The 21,571-nt window shown below is 39.5% G+C and overlaps 1 protein-coding gene across 1 annotated transcript in view; it reads left to right on the top strand.

The window, feature by feature from the left end:
* The first annotated feature begins 4,805 nt into the window (after nt 1-4,805).
* Nucleotides 4,806-21,571, top strand: part of LOC145766948 (transient receptor potential cation channel subfamily M member-like 2) — a 54,298-nt gene continuing 37,532 nt past the window's right edge. The window contains exons 1-3 of the mRNA XM_082578669.1: nt 4,806-4,912; nt 7,963-8,070; nt 18,031-18,211. Coding sequence (XP_082434795.1) covers nt 4,874-4,912; nt 7,963-8,070; nt 18,031-18,211 — 328 coding nt within the window. The 5' untranslated portion in view covers nt 4,806-4,873. The remainder of the gene's footprint in view (nt 4,913-7,962; nt 8,071-18,030; nt 18,212-21,571) is intronic.

The following is a 21,571-nucleotide window of genomic DNA, read 5'->3' as shown; positions in this document are numbered from 1 at the left end:
GCATTGTCTAGGATTTCCAGGCATTGTCGATCATTATCAGTGGTTGACGGGTTTGTTAGGCATTATAGAACATTTTCAGGCATTGTCGAACATTTTCAGGGGTCGTCGAGCATTTTCAGGGGTGTCAGGCATTGTAGAGTAGCTACTTTCAGGCATTGTTGAGAATTTCCAGGCATTGTCTAGGATTTCCAGGCATTGTCGATCATTATCAGTGGTTGACGGGTTTGTTAGGCATTATAGAACATTTTCAGGCATTGTCAAACATTTTCAGGGGTTGTCGAGCATTTTCAGGGGTTGTCAGGCATTGTAGAGTAGCTACTTTCAGGTATTGTCGGTAGGCTAATTTCAAGGCATTGTCTTGGATTTCCAGGCATTGTCGATCATTATCAGTGATTGACAGGTTTGTTAGTCATTATAGAACATTTTCAGGCATTGTCGAACATTTTCAGGGGTTGTCGAGCATTTTCAGGGGTTGTCAGGCATTGTAGAGTAGCTCCTTTCAGGCATTGTCTTGGATTTCCAGGCATTGTCGATCATTATCAGTGGTTGACAGGTTTGTTAGTCATTATAGAACATTTTCAGGCATTGTCGAACATTTTCAGGGGTTGTCGAGCATTTTCAGGGGTTGTTGAGCATTTTCAGGGGTTGTTGAGCATTTTCAGGGTTGTCAGGCATTGTAGAGTAGCTACGTTCAGGCATTGTCGATAATTTTCAGGCATTGTCTAGGATTTCCAACCATTGTCCATCATTATCAGTGATTGACAGGCTTGTTAGGCATTGTCGAACATTTTCGGGGATTGTCGAACATTTTCAGGGGTTGTCGAGCATTTTTAGGGGTTGTCAGGCATTGTGGAGTAGCTACTTCCAAGCATTGTCTAGGATTTCCAGGCATTGTCGATTATTATCAGTGGTTGACAGATTTTTTAGTCATTAGAGAACATTTTCAGGCATTGTCGAAAATTGTCAGGCATTGTAGAGTATTAAATGAACGGAGCACGTAAAAATTGCGAGATGAAACTACAGCCCTGATCAATTTTAAGAAGGCAGAGTATATTACAGAGTATAACACTAAAAAAAACTAGCTGCTGCTAACAAACTTGAAAAAGTGCAGCTAAATTTGCGAATTAGTGTTTTTTTTTCAGAATTAGTGATCCTCATATAGTGATGCATGATTTAGAAAAACATTTCAATTTTTTTTTTTTACTTATAGCAATAACGTAAAAAAATTGAGGGGTTACCGGTACTGTAGTTCGCCCGCAAATAATGACGTTGGCCCAACGTTCTGTACAACTGCACACCAACATTGGAAAGAACGACTTCCTAATTCTAACTTTTTTTGCGTTTTCATTGTCCCATTACAATTGTAAAGGGAATACCATGAAGGAAACTTAAACAATTCTTCGAAGGTATCTTCAATTAAAATATTTCAAAAGTTGTCAAAGTTGGCAAAACTACACTACCCTCAGCCAACCCGAACAACCGTCAGCCAACGTTGGGCCAAGGAAAAATGTTTACTGGGTAGCTACTTTCAGGTACTATAATTGTCTATAATTTCAAGGCATTGTCTAGGATTTCCAGACATTGTTGATCATTATCAATGGTTGACAGGCTTGTTAGGCATTGTCGGAAATTTTCAAGCATTGTCGAACATATTCAGGGGTTGTCGAGCATTTTCAGGGGTTGTCAGGCATTGTAGAGTATAGCTACTTTCAGGCATTGTTGGGCATTTCCAGGCATTGTCTAGGATTTCCAGGCATTGTTGATCATTATTAGTGGTTGAGGGGTTTGTCAGGCATTGTCTAACATATTCAGGGGTGGTCGAGCGTTTTCAGGTGTCAGGGGTTCTCAGGCATTGTAAAGTACTTTAGATGCTTTCTGGCAGGCATTGTCGGACATCTTCAGGCATTGTTTAGGATTTCCAGGCATTGTCGAACATATTCAGTGGTTGATAGGTTTGTTAGAACGCCTGACTACCCCTGAAAATGCTCGACAACCCCTGAAAATGTTCGACAATGCCTGACAAACCCCTCAACTACTAATAATGATCAACAATGCCTGAAAATCCTAGACAATGCATGGAAATGCCCAACAATGCCTGAAAGTAGCTACTCTACAATGCCTGACAACCACTGAAAATGCTCGACAATGCCTGAAAATGTTCTATAATGCCTAATAAGCCTGTCAACCACTGATAATGATCGACAATGTCTGGAAATCCTAGACAATGCCTGAAAGTAGCCACTCTACAATGCCTGACAACCCCTGAAAATGCTCAACAATCCCTGAAAATGTTCGACAATGCCTGAAAATGTTCCATAATGACTACCAAACCTGTCAACCACTGATATTGATCGACAATGCCTGGAAATCGGAGACAATGCCTGGAAATTCCCAACAATGCCTGAAAGTAGCTACTCTACAATGCTTGACAACCCCTGAAAATGCTCGACAATGCTTGAAAATGTTCTATAATGCCTAACAAATCCGTCAACCACTGATCATTATCGACAATGCCTGGAAATCCTAGACAATGCTTGGAAATTTCCAACAATGCCTGAAAGTAGCTACTCTACAATGCCTGACAACCCCTGATAATGCTCGACAACCCCTAGAAATGCTCCACAACCCCCCGAAAAGCCGACAGGCGACAATGCCCGACAATGCCTGACAATGCCCGACAATGCCCGACAATGCCCGACAATGCCCGACAATGCCCGACAATGCCCGACAATGCCCGACAATGCCCGACAATGCCTGACAATGGGTATTTAGAGGTACCCCTTTTTAGGGGCAATTGGCATGTCACCTAGAACATACTGATGCTCTAAGTTGCCATGACCAAAGTGCAGAGTGGAGCACTTGTCAACATTAAACTGTAGTTGCCAGGATTCAGACCAGTCCACTAACAATTTCAAGTCCGTTTGTAGCAGGGATGAGGCAAGATCGGGATCATCCCTGCTCAATTCTGTGTAGATTTTCATGTCATCCGCGTATTTCAACAAGGTGCTGTGGCTAATGTAGTCATCAGCGTCATTGACATAGGCAATAAACAGCAGAGGCCCAAGGCAACTTCCCTGAGGCACACCGGATATCATGGGTTTCGGATCACTTTTCTCTCCATCCACCACAACGACTTCACTCCTACCAGAAAGGAAGGAACGTATCCACGAATAAACATTGCCTTTTATACCCAAAGCCGACAGTTTCCTCATTATAGTCTTTCGTGTGGAACCAAATTGAAGGCTTTGGAAAAGTCCAAATAGACAACATCAACGCATTGAACTTTATCAACAATAGATGTGATGTCTTCCAGAAATTCAATATGACATTTTCACCAGTCGCGTCAAATCTTATCGAGGCTAAAATAGCAAAATGCATATTGCCACCCCTAAACAAAGTTCGATTTTTATAAAACTTCACCATGTTGCTTTATTTATCAAACCTCACCACCAAAAAAAAGGTGGAGGTGATTGAAAAAAGTCGGAGTACCAGCCTCATCCTTGAGCGCATAACCACTGAGCTACCGGGACAGACGACAGGATTACCGCAAACAGTGGCCGAGTGGTTAGCGCGTTGGGCTCGCAGTCGAGAGCCTGCATGTTCGACTCCAGCCACCCGCACTTGCTGTTGTTTCTCTGGGCAAGAAACTTTACGATAATTGCCTCTACACAGTGAACGATTTCGAGTAATGGGTAGTACCAAATTTAAGTCATAAGTAGAGTAGACAACCGGAAACAGACATTGCAGTCGGCTGCAGCGTGGGTCAGGTGTACGTCGGAAGGCGTCACACCGATGCATAGCGCTCAAGTCCGCTTTCCCGCAATGCAGGATAAAGATAATAAAACAAAACAAAAAACAGGATGTCAAGTGGATGCAAAAGTAAATTTTGTCCCAAACAAAATGTGGAATGAGTTTAGCTCGTAGGGCGGAGCGGTAGCGGAGCCTGAAAATCTTTATGATTTATTCGACTTGGCTTATAGGCAATTCGACATAGCTTTATGGGTAATTCGGCGTCACTTATGGGTAGTTGTGATAAACAGAAAGACTTTTCTACTCAAAAGTCAATAAGACAACTCAGCTGAGCTATCAATTTTCAATAATCACTGCTGTAAGTTAGGCTACTTAATAACCTAACTACTTAGGCCCAAAATATAAAATGGGCTGAACAAGGCAGTAGGCACAGTTCTGTGCAGAAAACCTCAAAACTGGCAACTGTGATGTCAATCACCGTATGTGAGCGCATTTGTCACACATTTGTTGCGCTGCTTGTATGCAGTATATTAGTGCTAAATAATGTGACATGAAAAAATGAGATTTCAAGAGGAGATGTAAGCCTAATCCCATTTTATAGATTTGAATAGTTTAGAATTCAGATTCGGTATTCTAAATTGCCCATCTCTATTTCAGAGTATTTGTGCCACAGACAAGAAACAGAAGCCTGCCTGGGGCATCACATTTTCACTTCTCAGGCTACAGGTTGCACACTTCTGGTGTAGACTACCGTACTCTTCAACACATAAATTATAGAAATCCTTTTTTTGTTGTAAAACAAAAAATAAAATGTAACATCAATTTCTAACCACAACTTGTAACCAAAATGCACAAAAAGAGACCAAAACAAGGTTGAATTTGTCAAAATGGCCCCCATACCCTTATCAAAATGTTTTTATTTTTGGACCCACTTTTATCTCGTCCCATGAAAAAGCAATTTTGCTATGTTCAGTAGCCTATTATTTTAGTCCACTAATTTTCAAATTATGAACTGTGATCTGAAAGTAGCAGCTAAGCTTTGTTTCTAACAGGAAAGAACATTAAAAAAATTGATTTTACTGTTGGATGTTGATGTCATCAATGTTGTTGTCAATTAGGAATAATGCCTAGTTTTGAAAACGTCCCAATGGTAAATGTTAAGGTAAGAAAAGTAATATTTGTGAAGTGTACATGGCATGTACCGTAGATTATAAAGATAGGCTAAACGAATAGGCTAGAATTAAGTTATATTCATCTACATTTGGGTGCTTTTGCAGTAGCCCAACCAGTTAGTTTAGATTCAGTAAGTCTGTTTTCTGATATATATATTACCAGGTTTTGTTTGAAAAAGGAAGTGGTTTCATTTACTATTGGATACAGTTAGTTCCATGTAAAAATTCTTACTTTTGGGGTGCAACCTATTTCGTCCCCTGAACATTTCAACCTCCGATTTCGCCCCCTGAAAAGATCGAGAAAAAGTACAACAGAGCCGAAGTCGCCAACCGGATGCCGCACATTTCAAAATTTATCTTGATGTTTTCAGGGGACGAAATAGGTTGCATTCTTATTGAGGGTTAGAAATGGGAGCAAGTCTTTTAGGCGCTGGTCAAATAGGCGCGCACACTGTGGCGTCTGGATATTTAGGTGCGGAGCACTGTGGCGCCCGGTCATTTAGGTGCTATTCCTAGTAAAGTCTAGATTATATCAGCTTGCCAGAAAATTATATCATGGCTTTCGTGAGTGAAGCTGCTTAAACCGGCAATGCTTTTCACACAAAATGTTATATTGAACAGAAAAATATATTGTTGTTTTATTGATTTATTTTTGTTTTATTTGTTGTTAGTTCAGGTTTGCGTTGGTGAACGCTTTATCAATAAATTATTCAAACTTCCGAACATTATTGAGTTCATTTTTAGTTAACTCTTTTGCGACCACGGACGTATACACACGTCTTGGGACTTTTGCCATGATGACCAAGGAAGTATCCCTACGCCCAAGCTTAAAATGTAGCCTATTTCAAGCAAAAAAAATGTAAATAATGGCAGATCCATAGTCTTTGCTTGTCCTTTTGCCGGGTTTGGGATATATATACCTTATTTTTTCTGTTGAATATAACATATTTTTCTGTTGAATATAACATTTTGTGTGAAAAAGCATTGCCGGTTTATACAGCTTCACTCACTGAAGCCATGACCAATAACGCACACGCATTAACAAAACAATATATTTTTCTGTTCAATATCATGTTTTGTGTGAAAAGCATTGCCCTACCTGTCAAGCTGATGCAATCTGCAGACTTTACTAGGAATAGCACCTAAATGACCGGGCACCACAGTGCTCCGCACCTAAATATCCAGACGCCACAGTGTGCACGCCTATTTGACCAGCGCCTAACTGTCAGCGCCTAAAAGACGTGGACCCTTAGAAATGTTTCTATTTCTAACCCAGGGTTAGGTTAGGATTTTTAATAAGGATTTAACCTATTGGTTAGGGTTAAGCTTAGGGTCAGGGTTAGAAATATTTCTAACCCTAACCCTTAAGAATTCAACCTATTTTGTATTATACCCTGAACACTTTGTCCCCCGATTTCTTCCCCTGAAATAGGTTGCATCTCTCTTATTATTCATGCGCATAATCATGTGACAAATTGAAACCAGAACAAATGTACCTACAGCTTTTTTGAAATTAGTTGCAAAGTGACTCACATAGCTAATCGGAGCATTGTTGCCTGCACCTTTATGACCTGGGTGCCAACATGTCACTTATTGTTGCCATGGTAGGCTACAGAGATGCATAGTTGTCAATGCTGTGGAAAAACATTATATGCAGCAGCATTCACAATCCCTGGCATTTCTGATTTTTATTTCAAGACTAAGTCCATGTTTAAATCTTGAATCAAATTAGTGTTTTGCTGAAGTTTTTGTAAAATAATATGTTGGGTGTTGTAAGCACCAAAGTGCTTTTTGATAATTCTAATATTTATTGCAGATGTTGTTAATTTATGCTTGAACAACACACATATCATCGCCTTACAAATGCAAGCCTTAAAGCAGCCGGCGGCCATCGCGGCCATGGCTGCTAAGTAGTGCTTGAATGACCGCCTGTGCTACCTCCTCCGTCGGCCAAGTTTGGCTGTCGGTTTCTTCTAGCCAATTATTTAATTTCGCAATAGAATGATCGTGGATTAAATGTCGAAAATATGCAGTATCAAAGAGTGACGCAGAATTAGGTCAGCGCATTATAGTCACTACTGTTGTATTGAATATATCCAGCTGCGATCACCAGCGCTGTAAGTCTTGTTTGCAAATCCCGATGCTGCAATAACGAAGTGTTAATCCAAAGTGCTAATTTACATCGGCTGGCAATATTGTCGTTTTTATATCAATTCAATGTTGTCGGACATTGAATCGTTGTTAAAAAGGAGAACTAGGTTAGTTGACATCCGTGGGTAAAACACGTGTCTTCATAGTTGAGAACGCTGTGGGTTAGTGACTTCACACCCTCAATGGTGACATCATAACGGAATAAATGGTCAGGTTTTATGAAAGGCGGTATGCAGTTGAAACAATTTACTGAGCTGCGAGCAGTTAAAACAATTTAGGGTCGTTAGATGTCAATTTAGGGTCAGGGTGTGAAGACGATTGCGGCACTTGGAGGTGAATCCGGCCACCCTCGGTAACGGGGACATCACCGGATTAAAACTGGACTACTAGATGGTCCCGCAATACCGGATTACAATCCCGATAAAGCATTTAATGCGTGGTGCAACGATTCTATTGCAGGACGTCGCCCAGACTTCAACAACGCTAAGTGATCATTTTAACATTGTTGCAAGTTTAATGCTATTTACTTGTGCTATCGTTATTGTATTTTGGCCTCCAAGCACGCAGATTTGGCTGCCGAGAAGGAGCTCTCGGTAGGCCACGATGGCTGCCGGAAAAAAACACGAGTTTTAAGGCCTGAAATGTATACATATACAATACATCGGAATGGCCCGTTTCGGTGAGTTCGATCTCTTAACGGGGGATTTTTTCAATTTTTTTTTAAATTATCGGGTACCGTAGCCTAATTATCATTGCCGTTTTAGGGTTAGGGGTTTGGGGTTAGGGTTAGAGGTTAGGAACTCACCGAATCGGACTCACCGAATAGTAGCAGACCCACAATACATATACAGCAAAAGCATCCGAATAAAAAACATGATTTTATATTTAGGATCAACGAAGAACTTCTTGGATTTCCAATAACATTAAAATACCACCAGATAGACCTACTGATGCTTATGGTGAATTGGAATTCGATTCAACTCGAAACAGAGTAAAGGTTAGTAACTTAGTATGCATATTGCATATTGTATAATTGTATATATATAAATATATTTTGTTGTATCAAAAAATGATGGACTACGAATGTAAGTTGCAAGCTGTGTAAATTATATCTGAAACTAATAAGTTTTGTGAAATTTGTGCATTAGATCAAATGTGAAATTTAACTGACATTTTGGTTGTAAAAATATATGTAATAATATAACAATACGCATTGCGCATCTTCAGCGAATAATATACAAAACAAAATTGTGAAATTAGTGCATTCAATTGAAGGCAAGAGAAAAAGTGAAAAAATTATTATTTCAAATGAGACAAGAAATGTGAGACCGATTACTTTATGCTTTGGATAACAATTGCTGTATAAGACAATAATTCTGATAACACCCAAACTTTTCAGTGTTCTTTATCAGTATTACTTGTAGTTGTACCTATCCCCATAGGCGTCGAAATAGGGTGGGCAAAATATGTTTCGCCCACCCTGTTTTCATGCCACTTATGAAGTGTTCGTTACAATTATTTCCGTTTTTCTTAAACGCTGGACTATCCAACCAACTGCAGCGCAACTTCTTGTTTTACGCTATGTCTCTCGCTAGGTATCCGACAGAACAAAGCAATTCCGTAACAACGCTGCATGGAAAAACGGCGGTACGCACTGCATTGTTGTTGCTACGGCAACTGCCACAGCTGGCAATTCCTGGTGAGAGAAAGCCACGTTTGATCTTTTCTCCAAATTTGCGTCGGCAATTTGATCTTTTCTCCGAATGGTCTCACTTTCGTTACGTCACAATCAAACTTCAGTTCCCGGTCAGCGTAAGGGAATGTGAATATGACATCATAATGAACATGACAATAAAATAACCGATACAAACTAAAGACGTACTAAAAACAATCGCTTTTACAAATGCGGCAAATCCGAAGGCGCCACTTTAAAGATAACAGGTCACGAGTCACGCGCTTTTTAGGTCGCAAAGGAAAACATAAAAGAAGTTTGTTTAGTTTAGCAGCGCTCATAAGATCGCAAGATGCAAGAAAGAAAACATCCAACCTATTAAAGCTTAATTGCTGCAGCGACGCTAAACGCAGTCTTTGTGAGAAAGACTAACCACACTTTTCGAAATTAGCGTCGGCAATTGCCGAGGTGATTGTAAGGACAACAAGATTACAAGAAAAAACTAATTTTCTTAGACTACACCAGACTAAGAGATTGATTAATCTTACTATTGCTGGATCTTTCAGGCCTCGAAATTCGTTTTTGTTGACGGCGGACAAACGTGTCCGGTCTGAGCAGCTATCTCGGCGAACAAATTAAGTCTCACGGCGGACACACCAGTTTTAGCGTCAATCGTCATGCTTAATCACTTTGTCTTGATAATTCTTCGCCATTTGAAAGCTATAGCTACGGTTTAGAAGGCTTTTTAAAACTTCAGCAAAGTCACTGACTCTGAAAAGCTTTCATCAGAACAAAGAACAAAGAATGCTCTTGAAGAGTCAAAGCGCCGCGTAGCTGCTTAATACGCCGCATAACTGATTAACTTCCACCGAAAGAGGTCGTGTGGCTTCTTGCGTCACAATGCTCTGGGCACGAGTCGGAGAACTTCTACACTAACGCTACTATTTTCTTCTGTGCAAAGTTTCACTAGGCTTTTCTCTTTAGGTTTATTTTTGCGTGTCATGTGAGCGAAAGTGAATTTTTCCTGGGCTCTTACTGAAATACCAAAACAAAACAAATTTTGCGGCATCTTGCTGTAATAGCCTACTCGTATAATCTAGTTTTGTAACAAACCTTTCCTTATCAATATTACTCTGAGATCAAAGCCAGACATTGTGACGTGAGACTTGAATTAAGTTGCCCGTGATTAGTGTAAAAGTAGCGGTACTCCCATCGATTCTTAGCGAACAATTCACCTTTGTTACGCTGATTCAATGTCACCAATGGTTGAAGCAATGTAAAAATCGAAAGTTTTCTTGCTTGAATGGAAGTTAAGAGATACAGTATTCACATTTTCTAGATGTGCGCTACAATGCGCGGAAATTATATATTCGCAACAATTGTTTGTGCTATGCAATGACGATTTGTATCGCTATTTCTCGGCGGACAAATATGACCGATCTAGATGGTACTTCCCGCGGACATGACATGCTGTGACGGCGGACATGACCGCCGTGTCCGCCGTGAATTTCGAGGCCTGATCTTTTATTTGGGTTACTTCCTACTTCGCCGGCGCTTAGACACGTGCCCAGCTGGGAGAATCTTTTATAAAAATATCACCCTATAATTCAGGCCTCGAAACTGAAGGCGGCCATCGCCGCGATTAACCTACAAAAACCGACATTTTGTCCGCCGGGTCTCGCCCTCCCGTCGGCCGCATTTGTCCGCCATGAAGTTCCGAGAAAATTTTACGCAAGCGGCCTTGTAAATAAAGTAGTAGTACTTTGCCACTTATAATCACAAAGGACCAGAAAAGAGTTAAAGCACCCGATAAATCACAATACACCCTGTATTTATGCTTGAATTGTTAACATTATTGAGTGATCAAGCAGCTGATGTCTGACGATAAGCTGGATGCAAGTGACATCACAATACACTTTATTGATGCGATATATTCAGTCTTCGAAATTAGCGTCGGCAAATGGCGCATTAGCGTCGGCAATGAAAATGCCGAGGCCACACGAGCGCTTGTAATGTTAGGGTTAAACAATCCTCCCAGTCGTTATGGCACAGCATAGATTTATTCCCTAGTCAACACCCTGATGGATCTTTATGAAAAAAAAGAGGCCTGTGGAGTAGTATCAAAGCCCGAAAGCCGCAAAACGTGGACGCTTCATTGCGAACGGCAAAGACGATATAGATTTACAGCCAAGCTATGAGCCTCTTGATGTGTCTGATTCCAGTGATGACGCGACAACCTCGTGCTCCGATACAGCATCTGATGATTCCGATTCTGACAGCTAGTTCTTTATCAAACAGACTTTTTGTTGTTCGCAGTATCCCAATTGTGCCGAAATTATGTTAGTGTATACGTAAATCGAGGCAATCTTCTCGCAGGGAGCTATTAATTTGTTACTTGTATCTGGTTGAGCAATTTACGTTATTTTATGATAATTCAACGTTGCTAGATGTCGAATTAATGTAAAACAAACGTAACTTTCTTATTGGGCATTGTTGTTACGCAATATAACCGAGCGGAAAAATTAAATCGATTTGTGCTGACTCGAACGTTGAATCAACCCAAAATTAACTTACTTTTCCCCGTGAGTTATTTAACGTGAATTCCTGCAACAGCGTGCCACGTGCGTATCTTGTAGCTCGCTTTATCGCTACTTTTGGCATTATTACATCACAACAAATCAAACAGTGCGGTCGTGATAGACTACTCTAGTATATTTTTCGCTTTTGCCGAAGTAAAAATGTGTGTCGAAGTTCCGATGGCCGCCATGTGCTTGTGATTGGCCGCCGAACAGCTTGCTTCAGTCGGACACGTTTGGCCGCCGGAAAAAAAAGGTGTTTCAAGGCCTGCTATTTGCATTGATTTAACTCCAGTAGACGTCAAATTATTGTAAGCATCTACTCCTTGTTGCGCCTCGCTTTCCGTTATCTCGTCCAGCTGATACAGCATCTGATGATACCGATTCTGACTAGTTCATCAAACAGACTTTGTGTTGCTCGCAGTGTCCCAATTGTGCCGAAATTATGTTGGCTTATAAGCTTACGTAAATCGAGGCGATCTTCTCGCAGGGAGCTATTAATATGTTACCTGTACCTGGTTGAGTAATTTACGTTATTTTATCATAATTCAACATCGCTAGATGTCGAATTCATGTAAAACAAACGTAAATTTCTTATTGGGCATTGTTGTTACGCAATATAACCCGCCGGAAAAATTAAATCGATTTGTGCTGACTCGAACGTTGAATCAACCCAAAATTAACTTACTTTCCCCTCCCCGTGAGTTTTTTAACGTGAATTACCGTAACAGCGTGCGTATCGCGTTGCTCGCTTTATCACTACTTTTGGTATTATTACATCACAACAAATCAAACAATGCGTTCGTAATAGACTACTCTAGTATATTTTTCGCTTCTCGTTTTACATGTTTTAGTACAATCTTTTCGTAATAAATATTCACAGTAATTGCCGAGGCAATTTCAAATTTTGCCGTTTGGCCTCGGCAACGTTTTTGCCGAAGTAAAAATATGTTCATTTTGAAGACTGAACCATTGCGAATTTGCAAACACACATTCAATGAAATCTGTTTGAAAACTCTTGCCCACCCAGAATTCCTCTCTTCTAAGAAAAAAATCGACGCCTATGCCTATCCCTATCCTATATTACTAATTCAAAGAACTTTTATGCATTTCTTCAAAACAATCAATAAAATGCAATAGCCTAGGCTATCTTCTAACTGGTATCAAACCCACTATAATGCTTGATATCAACGACTCAGTTACATGTCTTGTAATAGAAACAAATCTCTTTTCACACAAGTCAGTTCAATCATAAACAGCTAAAATCGATTTTGATCAGCTAGCAGCTGGATTATCTTCAGTTAAGTTTATTCAAATCGAATCATTTGCATAGCAATAATAATTATCTTTGTATTTGAATAAGCTTCACTAAGAATGATCTAGCTGTTAGCTGATTGAAATAGATTTGGAACTGTTTATGATTGAACTGACTCGTGTGAAAATAAATTTGTTTGTATTTTTTTAAAACATAAACGACTTTATTATTAACAATAAACAATACCAGTCAGACTTCAATATTTATTTGAAAAATCAATCACCACTGTAAAGGTGTCTTCCTCATAAAGGTACCATTTTGTTCAAATATTTTTTAAGCAAATAGAAACATTGAAATGTTATTGTATATAGAAAATATATCATACTATATTTAACTAATTATTTGTGAAATCACTTTTTGAAAAACCTCACTAACATTGAGGGTAATATCCACCAAATTCAGCCAACACCAGAATAATTGTGCATTAAGGTTACGGTACCTTAGCTGGCGTCACTGATACGATACAGTACTAGATAAGGATGTGCCGATTAATCGGAATCGGCAGGTGTCAGCAATTTTTGGAGAATCGGCACCGAAGAAAATTGCCGATTCTTTATCAAAGTTTCCTATTCAGAAGTAGCGCGAGCGCGTAGAAACACTGATCATAGAACGGCTTCTTTGAACAACCACATCAGCGTCAACGAGCATTCTGAGAGCGGTAGTCTAAATTTTGGCGAAAGCGAACAAATTTTTAGCACAGGTGGCAATATTTTTACGCCTCAACGGAACAGACTTACTCCAGCAACTGGAGAAAAGTTGATGTTATTGCATTTTAATTTACGTGCCTTTAATTTTGAATATTTAAAAGCGGAAATGTTCTTTGTAATTATTGTTTAATCGTTGTAAAATTCGTAGTCACTAAAAGTTGCTTAATGTTGATTTACTAAGCAGAGAGAAGTAAGTTCCAAGTATAGGCCTATTACGCTTAATGCGTTCAACAAACAATCGTGTGATTGCGCAAACGTAATCAAACCGGCTACCCGGTAATCTTTTTTCACGTGTTTGCTAAGCAATAAGATTGGCTGCAACTCTGCGTTCGAAAACAATACTAATTTCTTCACAAGATATTTTTCTTTTTTCGGCTATTGATGCACTTTGAATGCAAGGCTGGTGTGTTACTTTTTTAAAGGTTTTTGTATATTCAATACCACTGCAGTCATTTTCTTTTACGCTCTTGTCTTTTTCTCTTCTTGTTTCTGGCACCTTCTTGAATTCTGCGAGAAAAATACTGCAAACCGCACAAGATAATATTTTGCACATTGCATTAAGCTACGTTTATTTTGCACTCTGAGCGATGGTGATTTTTCTCTTAACTGATTTCCGCGACAAATAAAACGCGTGTCTAGCACCACTTTGTAGCACGCAAGAAGTGAAGAATGGGTCCCACGAATTACCCATAAGCACCATAAGTCGCGTCGAATTACCCATAAGTCGCGTCAAATTACCCATAAGCCCCATAAGTTGCGTCGAATTACCCATAAGCCCCATAAGTCGCGTCAAATTACCCATAGGCCCCATAAGTCGCGTCGAATTACCCATAGGCACCATAAGTAGCATTGAATTACCTAGAAGTAACGTCGAATTACCTATAAGCCTGTAGAGTGTAGTCTATAGCCGTCTAGAAGCCTAGTAGTCGGCTGCATAGCCGAGTGGTGAGGAGCACTGGCTGGGCGTTCCAAAATATAGTTCGACACCGCTCAAGAGCAGGACACTTGAAGGCATGCCTAAAGGTGGACACGAAGATTGGCTTCGTTGCCTTCCCATCCGCTTATGTGTAATCTGCACTTTGCTGCAGCAGATGGAGTGTTTTGTCCGATAAAACACTTTAACATTGGACAATTTTCCCTATGAACCAGGTGACTGCAGCATAGGAATAGCAATCGTTCTCGCACTCAGCTAGAGACTTAATTCTTGCTTTGAACTTGATAATTAAAGAAAAAAGAATAATGGCAAGGGTGGGAATCAAACCCATGTCACCAAATTCAATAGCCCTTTGGCTATACCACTCTGCCACGCAAGCGCTCGTGAAATCTTAGCTTAATTTGGTTTATATGTGTAATGTTTCGAGAACGCTCACAATATTATCAGTTTGGTTTGTTTTTATTTCTGACCATCACAATGAAAAAACAATATACGGCAAACTTAGCAGAGGTCTATAAAAGGTAGAAGCGACAAAATGCGGACGTTATAACGTGCATGATACCAAAGCAGGACAATCAGTTTAAGTGACACGATCGCAAGTCGCAACAGCGACTTGCAGAATTACATATACGCTGACATGAAGGCGTAAGTAATTCCATGTTGCTTATGGGTAATTCGACGCTAGTGTTGGGCGATATTGAAAAAAACAAAACGATACGATATTTGAAAAAATACTCGATATTTCGATACTTTTCGATATTTTTGTTCTAATTAAGAAAAGAGTTTCTCAGTCTTCGAAATTAGTGCCGGCAATTGCCGAGGTGATTGCCGACGCAGATGCATGAATGGCGCATTAGCGTCGGCAATGAAAATGCCGAGGCCAAATGAGCATTTGTAAGGTTAGGGTTAGACATTCCTCCCGGTCGTTATGCCACAGCCATAGATTTGCTCCTTAGTCAACACCCTGATGGAGCTCTGCGAAAGAGGCGTGTGGATGGGTATCAAAGAACGAAAGCAGCAAAACGTGGACGCTTCATTGCGAAGACAGTGTAGATTTACAGCCAAGCGATGAGCCTCTTGATGTGTCCGATTCCAGTGATGACGCGACAACCTCATCCTCCGATACAGCATCTGATGCTTCCGATTCTGACTAGTTCTTCATCAAACAGACTTTGTGTTGCTCGCAGTATCCCAATTGTGCCGAAATTATGTTAGTGCTGGGTTTTTTTTCGTCGAGACTTTTCGGTCATTTGTCCGAAATGACTTGAAAAAATTCGGTCATTTTTTATTTATTTCGGTCATTTTTTCTGATATATTTTCTTTCACGTAGCTGATACAAACCAAAATTTGCACTTCCTGACTAGCTACAACATTAAGTTTCGCTAAGAAACGTTGTCGTGTTTTATCTGAGAAAAGTTGGAGCAGACAAACGTTTCTTCAACGTTCATCAGCGAAACTTCAACCAAACTTTTTTTCGGACATTTTGACCGAATTGACTATTTTTTTCGGACATTTTGCTAAATAACACTGCTCTACACAATTTTTGCTTTATAAACTTTGAAAACTGATTTAGAGTAATTTTGGGGTGCTGAATCCGAATCTGACCTCAGATTTATGCTATCACGTCAGGTTTGTGAGATATGATAACAGCATATTGTTACTTTTGTCAAAAGTGGAAGATTTGACGTTGCGTTTATTGCACATACACATTGTGCAAGATCCAGAAAACCAGGCCATGTGGTGCATAAGCAGCTGAAATACACCTACCAATTATAATTTTGATACCAATTTGTTTTCTAAGCACCATTATTAACAAGGCAGTAATAACAAGCTAAAAGGGAGGCTATAAGTGTAACTGACCCCCTCCCCCGTCAATGTTTTGCATGAAACCACAAAAATTTAAGCAGGCCTATGGCAATGCTTGTTCAGTAACCATATTTAGGCTGTTTTGGCCTGTCTAACACTAACCTTTCGTTACAACAGCACTGCATATGTTGGTGGTAAACGCAACGCCAAATCTTTCACTTTTGACGAAAGTAACAATTTGTTGTTATCATATTTCACAAACCTGACGTGATAGGATAAATCTGAAGTCAGATTCGGATTCAGCACCCCAAAATTACTCTAAATCAGTCTTCAAAGTTCATGGAGCAAAAAAAAATTCTTTTTTTGTAGACCAGTGTAATCGATCAATGACCGATAAATGACCGAAAAAAAAAAACAGTGTTAGTGCATACGTAAATCGAGGCAATCTTCTCGCAGGGAGCTATTAATTTGTTACCGGTACTTGGTTGAGCAATTAACGTTATTTTATGATAATTCAACGTCGCTAGATGTCGAATTAATGTAAAACAAACGTAAATTTCTCATTGGGCATTGTTGTTACGCAATATAACCAATATAAGCCGCCGGGAAAATTAAATCGATTTGTGCTGACTCGAACGTTGAATCAACCCAAAATTAACTTACTTTTATTCAACGTGAATCACCGTAACAGCGTGCGTATCGCGTTGTTCGCTTTATCGCTACTTTTGGTATTATTACATCACAACAAATCCAACAGTGCGGTCGTGATAGACTACTCTAGTATATTTTTCGCTTCTCGTTTTACATGTTTTGGTACAGTTTTTTTTTCGTAATAAACGTTCACAGCTATTGCCGAGGCAATTTCAACTTTTGCCGTTTGGCCTTGGCAACGTTTTTGTAGGAGTTTGCAGTTACGAGTTAGGGCTGTAATAGTCAAAATATCGAACGATATTGAAATAAATATCGATATTGAAAAGATATCGTATCGTATCGAAAATTCGATATATCGCCCAACACTATTCGACGCGACTTATGGGTAATTCGACGCGAAACGAATTACCCATAAGCCCCATAAGTCGCGTCAAATTACCCATAAGCCCCATAAGTCGCGTCGAATTACCCATAAGCTCCATAAGTCGCATCGAATTACCCAAATGCCCCATAAGTAACGTCGAATTACTTATGGGTAATTCGACGTTACTTCTAGGTAATTCAATGCTACTTATGGTGCCTATGGGTAATTCGACGCGACTTATGGGGCTTATGGGTAATTTGACGCGACTTATGGTGCTTATGGGTAATTCGACGCGACTTATGGGGCTTATGGGTAATTTGACACGACTTATGGGGCTTATGGGTAATTCGACGCGACTTATGGGTAATTCGACGCGACTTATGGTGCTTATGGGTACTTATGGGGCTTATGGGTAATTCGTGGGACCCGTGAAAAACTACCGTAAAAAATCACGCTGTCTAGAGCAGGCGACAAAGTGAACGCTTTTAGACATTTCAAAGGCAGCAACTTGTAACAAAATCGCAACCACTTGTAGAGCGCCAACTAAAAGCAGCTTTAATCATTTAACCAAAGAATCGGAATCGGCAAATATTTAAGAATCGGCATCGGCAAAAATTTTGTAATCTGCAAATATTTAAGAATCGGCATCGGCAAAAATTTTGTAATCGGCACATCCCTAGTGTACTAGATATGAGTACATCTGTAGTATTCCTTATTAATATTAAAATGTGTATGGTGTGGCTAAATGTGGGCTATGCTATGCCAAAATTAGGAAATTTGTCTGAATAGACAGCAAAGGTAAAACATGTTCAAAACTAGACTAAATTCGACATGGGCACCAAATCCGGTTTTAGCACTAAACATTCCTTTAGCACTGTTGTTTTTCAAAAACACTTTGTTTGCCCTTTTCTAATGATGTCTGTTTTGAGCAGTATATTCGTGTTGCTGAAGACACAGAAATGGACAAGTTGGAACATTTGCTGACTAATGTATGGAAGTTAAAAATCCCTAACTTCATACTTTCAGTGACTGGAGGAACAAAACATTTTAAAATGCACCATAATCTTACTTGTGAGTTCCAAAAAACCTTGATTGAAACTGCAGAAAGCACAGGTAAAACAAAAACAATCATGTTTTGCAAATTCAAAAAAAAATTAACTATCCAAAGCAGGCCTCGAAATTCACGGCGGACACGGCGGTCATGTCCGCCGTCACAGCATGTGATGTCCGCGGGAAGTACCATCTAGATCGGTCATATTTGTCCGCCGAGAAATAACACAAGAACTAGCGATACAAATCGTCATTGCATAGTACTAACAATTGTTGCGAGAATATAATTTCCCCCGCACTCTAGCGCGCATCTAGAAAATGTGAATACTGTATCTCTCACCCAGACAACAAAATCTATCATTCTTATATTAATTCAATGTAGACGCAGATGTTGAATCAATGCAAAAATGATAAATTTTGTTGTCTGGGTAGCTTCCATTCAGGCAGGAAAACATTCGATTTTTACGTTGCTTCAACGATTGATGACATTGAATCAGCGTAACAAAGGTGAATTTTTCGCTAAGAATCGATGGGAGTACATGTACTTCCACACTAATAAGCGCAACTTTGTTCAAGTTTTACGTCACAATGTCTGGCTTTGATCTCCGAGTAATATTGGTAAGGCAAGGTTGGTTACAAAATTAGATTATACGATTTCAGTAGGCTATTACAGCAAGATGCAGCAAAATTTGTTAAGTTTTGGTATTACTGTAAGAAAGAAAAGGCCCAGGGAAAATTCACTTTCGCTCACATGACACGCAATTACGCAAAAATAAACTTAAAGAAAAAAGCCTAGTGAAACTTTGCGCAGCAGAACATAGTAGCGTTAGTGTAGAAGTTTTTCCAACTCGTGCCCAGAGCATTGTGACGCAAGAAGCCACACGACCTCGTTCGGTGGAAGTTAATCAGTTATGCTTATGCGGCATATTAAGCAGCTACACGGCGCTTTGACTCTTCAAGCGCACGTCGTTGGTCTGATGAAAGCCTTTCAGAGTGACTTCGCTGAAATTTTAAAAAGCCTTCTAAGCCGTAGCTATAGTTCTCGAATGGCGCAAAATTATCAAGATAAAGTGATTTAAGCACGACGATCGACGCTAAAACTGGTGTGTCCGCCGTGAGACTTAATTTGTCCGCCGAGATAGCTGCTCAGACCGGACACGTTTGTCCGCCGTCAACAAAAACGAATTTCGAGGCCTGCAAAGTGTATATAGTAGTGTAAGTAAGGATTTTGCCGAATAATAAATGAGATCTTTTAGACATGTAATTTGAACAGTAGTTTTCGTGATAGATAAAAACTAAATCAAAGACAGTAAACCGAATGGCAATGCCATATTACTCAAAGTATTGTCATAACGACCCTTTTTTTCTTCTCCACAATAAGATATTTTCTGGATTTTTCTGTGTTATTTAAGCATTTGAAATTTAAATAGATTTCAATCCTAGACTGTTTATTTCATCATCATCAGCCGGTCATGCCACTGCTGGCAGATGGCCTCCACATGTGTTTCCACACCATTCTGTCTTTTGCTGTTCTCATCCAGGTGATACCAATCTTTTCTTCTATACCATCTTGCCATCTTCTTTTTGGTCTTCCTCTAGTTCTTCTTGCATATCTTGGTGTCCTACTGTCCATTCTGTGGTTATCTTGGCCCATCTGTTGTCTGTCATTCTCGCTACATGTCCCGCCCATTGCCACTTTAGGTTTGTTGCTGTTTCTATGACATCTTTAATATTATACAAGTTTTGTTTCTGATGACTTCATTTCTAATCTTGTCTTTTCTATTTATGTTTAATATAATTCTTTCCATGTTCCTTTGCGCTGCTGCCAGCTTTCTTGTTTGTTGTTTTGTGAGTGACCGTGTTTCTGCTCCGTATGTTAATGTTGGCAATATTACTGTGTCCATGATTTTTCGTTTTATGCTAATTGGAATGTTTTTGCTCTTTAAAAAAGTGCTATATTGACCAAATCTTCTCCAGCCTGATGTTATCCTTTGGGTGATCTCAGTTTCGATGTCGTTTCCTGGTGTTATCATTTTCCCTAGATATTTGTATTGATCAATTAACAATGTTTATTTAAACCCAATTAATTCAAATATTAAGATTTGGTTTCTATATTTTCGATGTGGATAATACACTTACTGTAATACTGATTAGCCTACTAATTAGACCGCTTTAAAAAAACGACTTTTGAAATTTTTAAGTCTTACCCCCCCAAAAGTTTCCATTTACTACAAAAACACCTTGTGTAAAATAATTTTTAAAAATATTGATGTTTAGGGGTTCCCCTGCCCCCCGAAAGTTTGGCTTTTTTAACGAAAAATGTCAAATTTCAGATGGCTGTATCTCAAAAACTTTTCATGCAAACATAAGTGTTGGAGTTCATTTTCATCAGCATGGTGAGAACTGTTGGTTGGAACAGAGTAACAGTTCAAAATATCTATTTTTTCAATATCCGATTTTATAAATTTTATCACAATTTTTTAAGAAATAGGATAGTTAGTTTTGATAATTTCTTAATTATTAGTCTATATTTTGTGGTTTCGCAGGTGGCAAGGGTTGCAGAAACACAAAAAGAGGGATACAGAGGGATGAATTCTTCCTCAAGTAAGACTTGAGGAAGAATTTAAAGAATCTTTCGAGGACTTGCTTGATATTGCTCATGCTAATGCTTTAAGCATGATGACAATTAAAGAAGATAAAGCTTTTCTCTTGGCCCAGCGGGAAAAGGGACGTCGTGGATGTATGGGCAAACTTGATACAACTATTCTGCAAAAGCAAAGAAGACGTTTCTCTGCGTTACAAAATGAAAGCAAACGGCGTCGAATAGCGCATGAAGCAGCTGATGAATCTCAGGCAGTGGATATTCTACAGGACAGCAATTCAACTGCTGACGAATCAGCCTCCGATGATGAAGATGAAGCTGGTCCATCTTCTCCGGTACCCTATAAAAGAAGGAAGAAAGAAGAACAAAGGAAACAGATAATATCACCGAATCTGTCAGCAAGCCTTGACCATGCAAATGTGTCTGATCGAGCTACTATGTTTATAGTTAGTGAAATCGCAAAGAGCCTTGGTTGCAGTATTCAGGAGTTCACCTTGAGTGCATACAGCGCAATAGGCGTAAACATAGGGAGACGTTTTCAAAAGAAATTTAAAGAACTTTTCCTCCAACTCACCTCTAACTGTATACTGGGACGGAAAACTCCTTCCAGATTTAACTGGGGACAATAATGTTGATTGTTTTCCCATTCTTATATCTTTTGAAGTTTTGACGGAGAATCACAATTACTGTCGGTACCAAAGCTTCCATTCAAAACAGGCAAAGTTCAGTCAGGCAGTAGTTGATGCAGTTGAGGAGTGGAATGTGAGCGAAAATGTTGAGGCCATTTGCTTTGACACCACAATCTCCAACACTGGCCGCAT

This window comes from Aplidium turbinatum, chromosome 1 (assembly GCF_918807975.1).
Source record: "Aplidium turbinatum chromosome 1, kaAplTurb1.1, whole genome shotgun sequence".
Classification (NCBI taxonomy): Eukaryota; Metazoa; Chordata; class Ascidiacea; order Aplousobranchia; family Polyclinidae; genus Aplidium; species Aplidium turbinatum.
The sequence above is the reverse complement of the archived record's forward strand: the minus strand, read 5'-3'. Positions and strand labels throughout refer to the sequence as shown.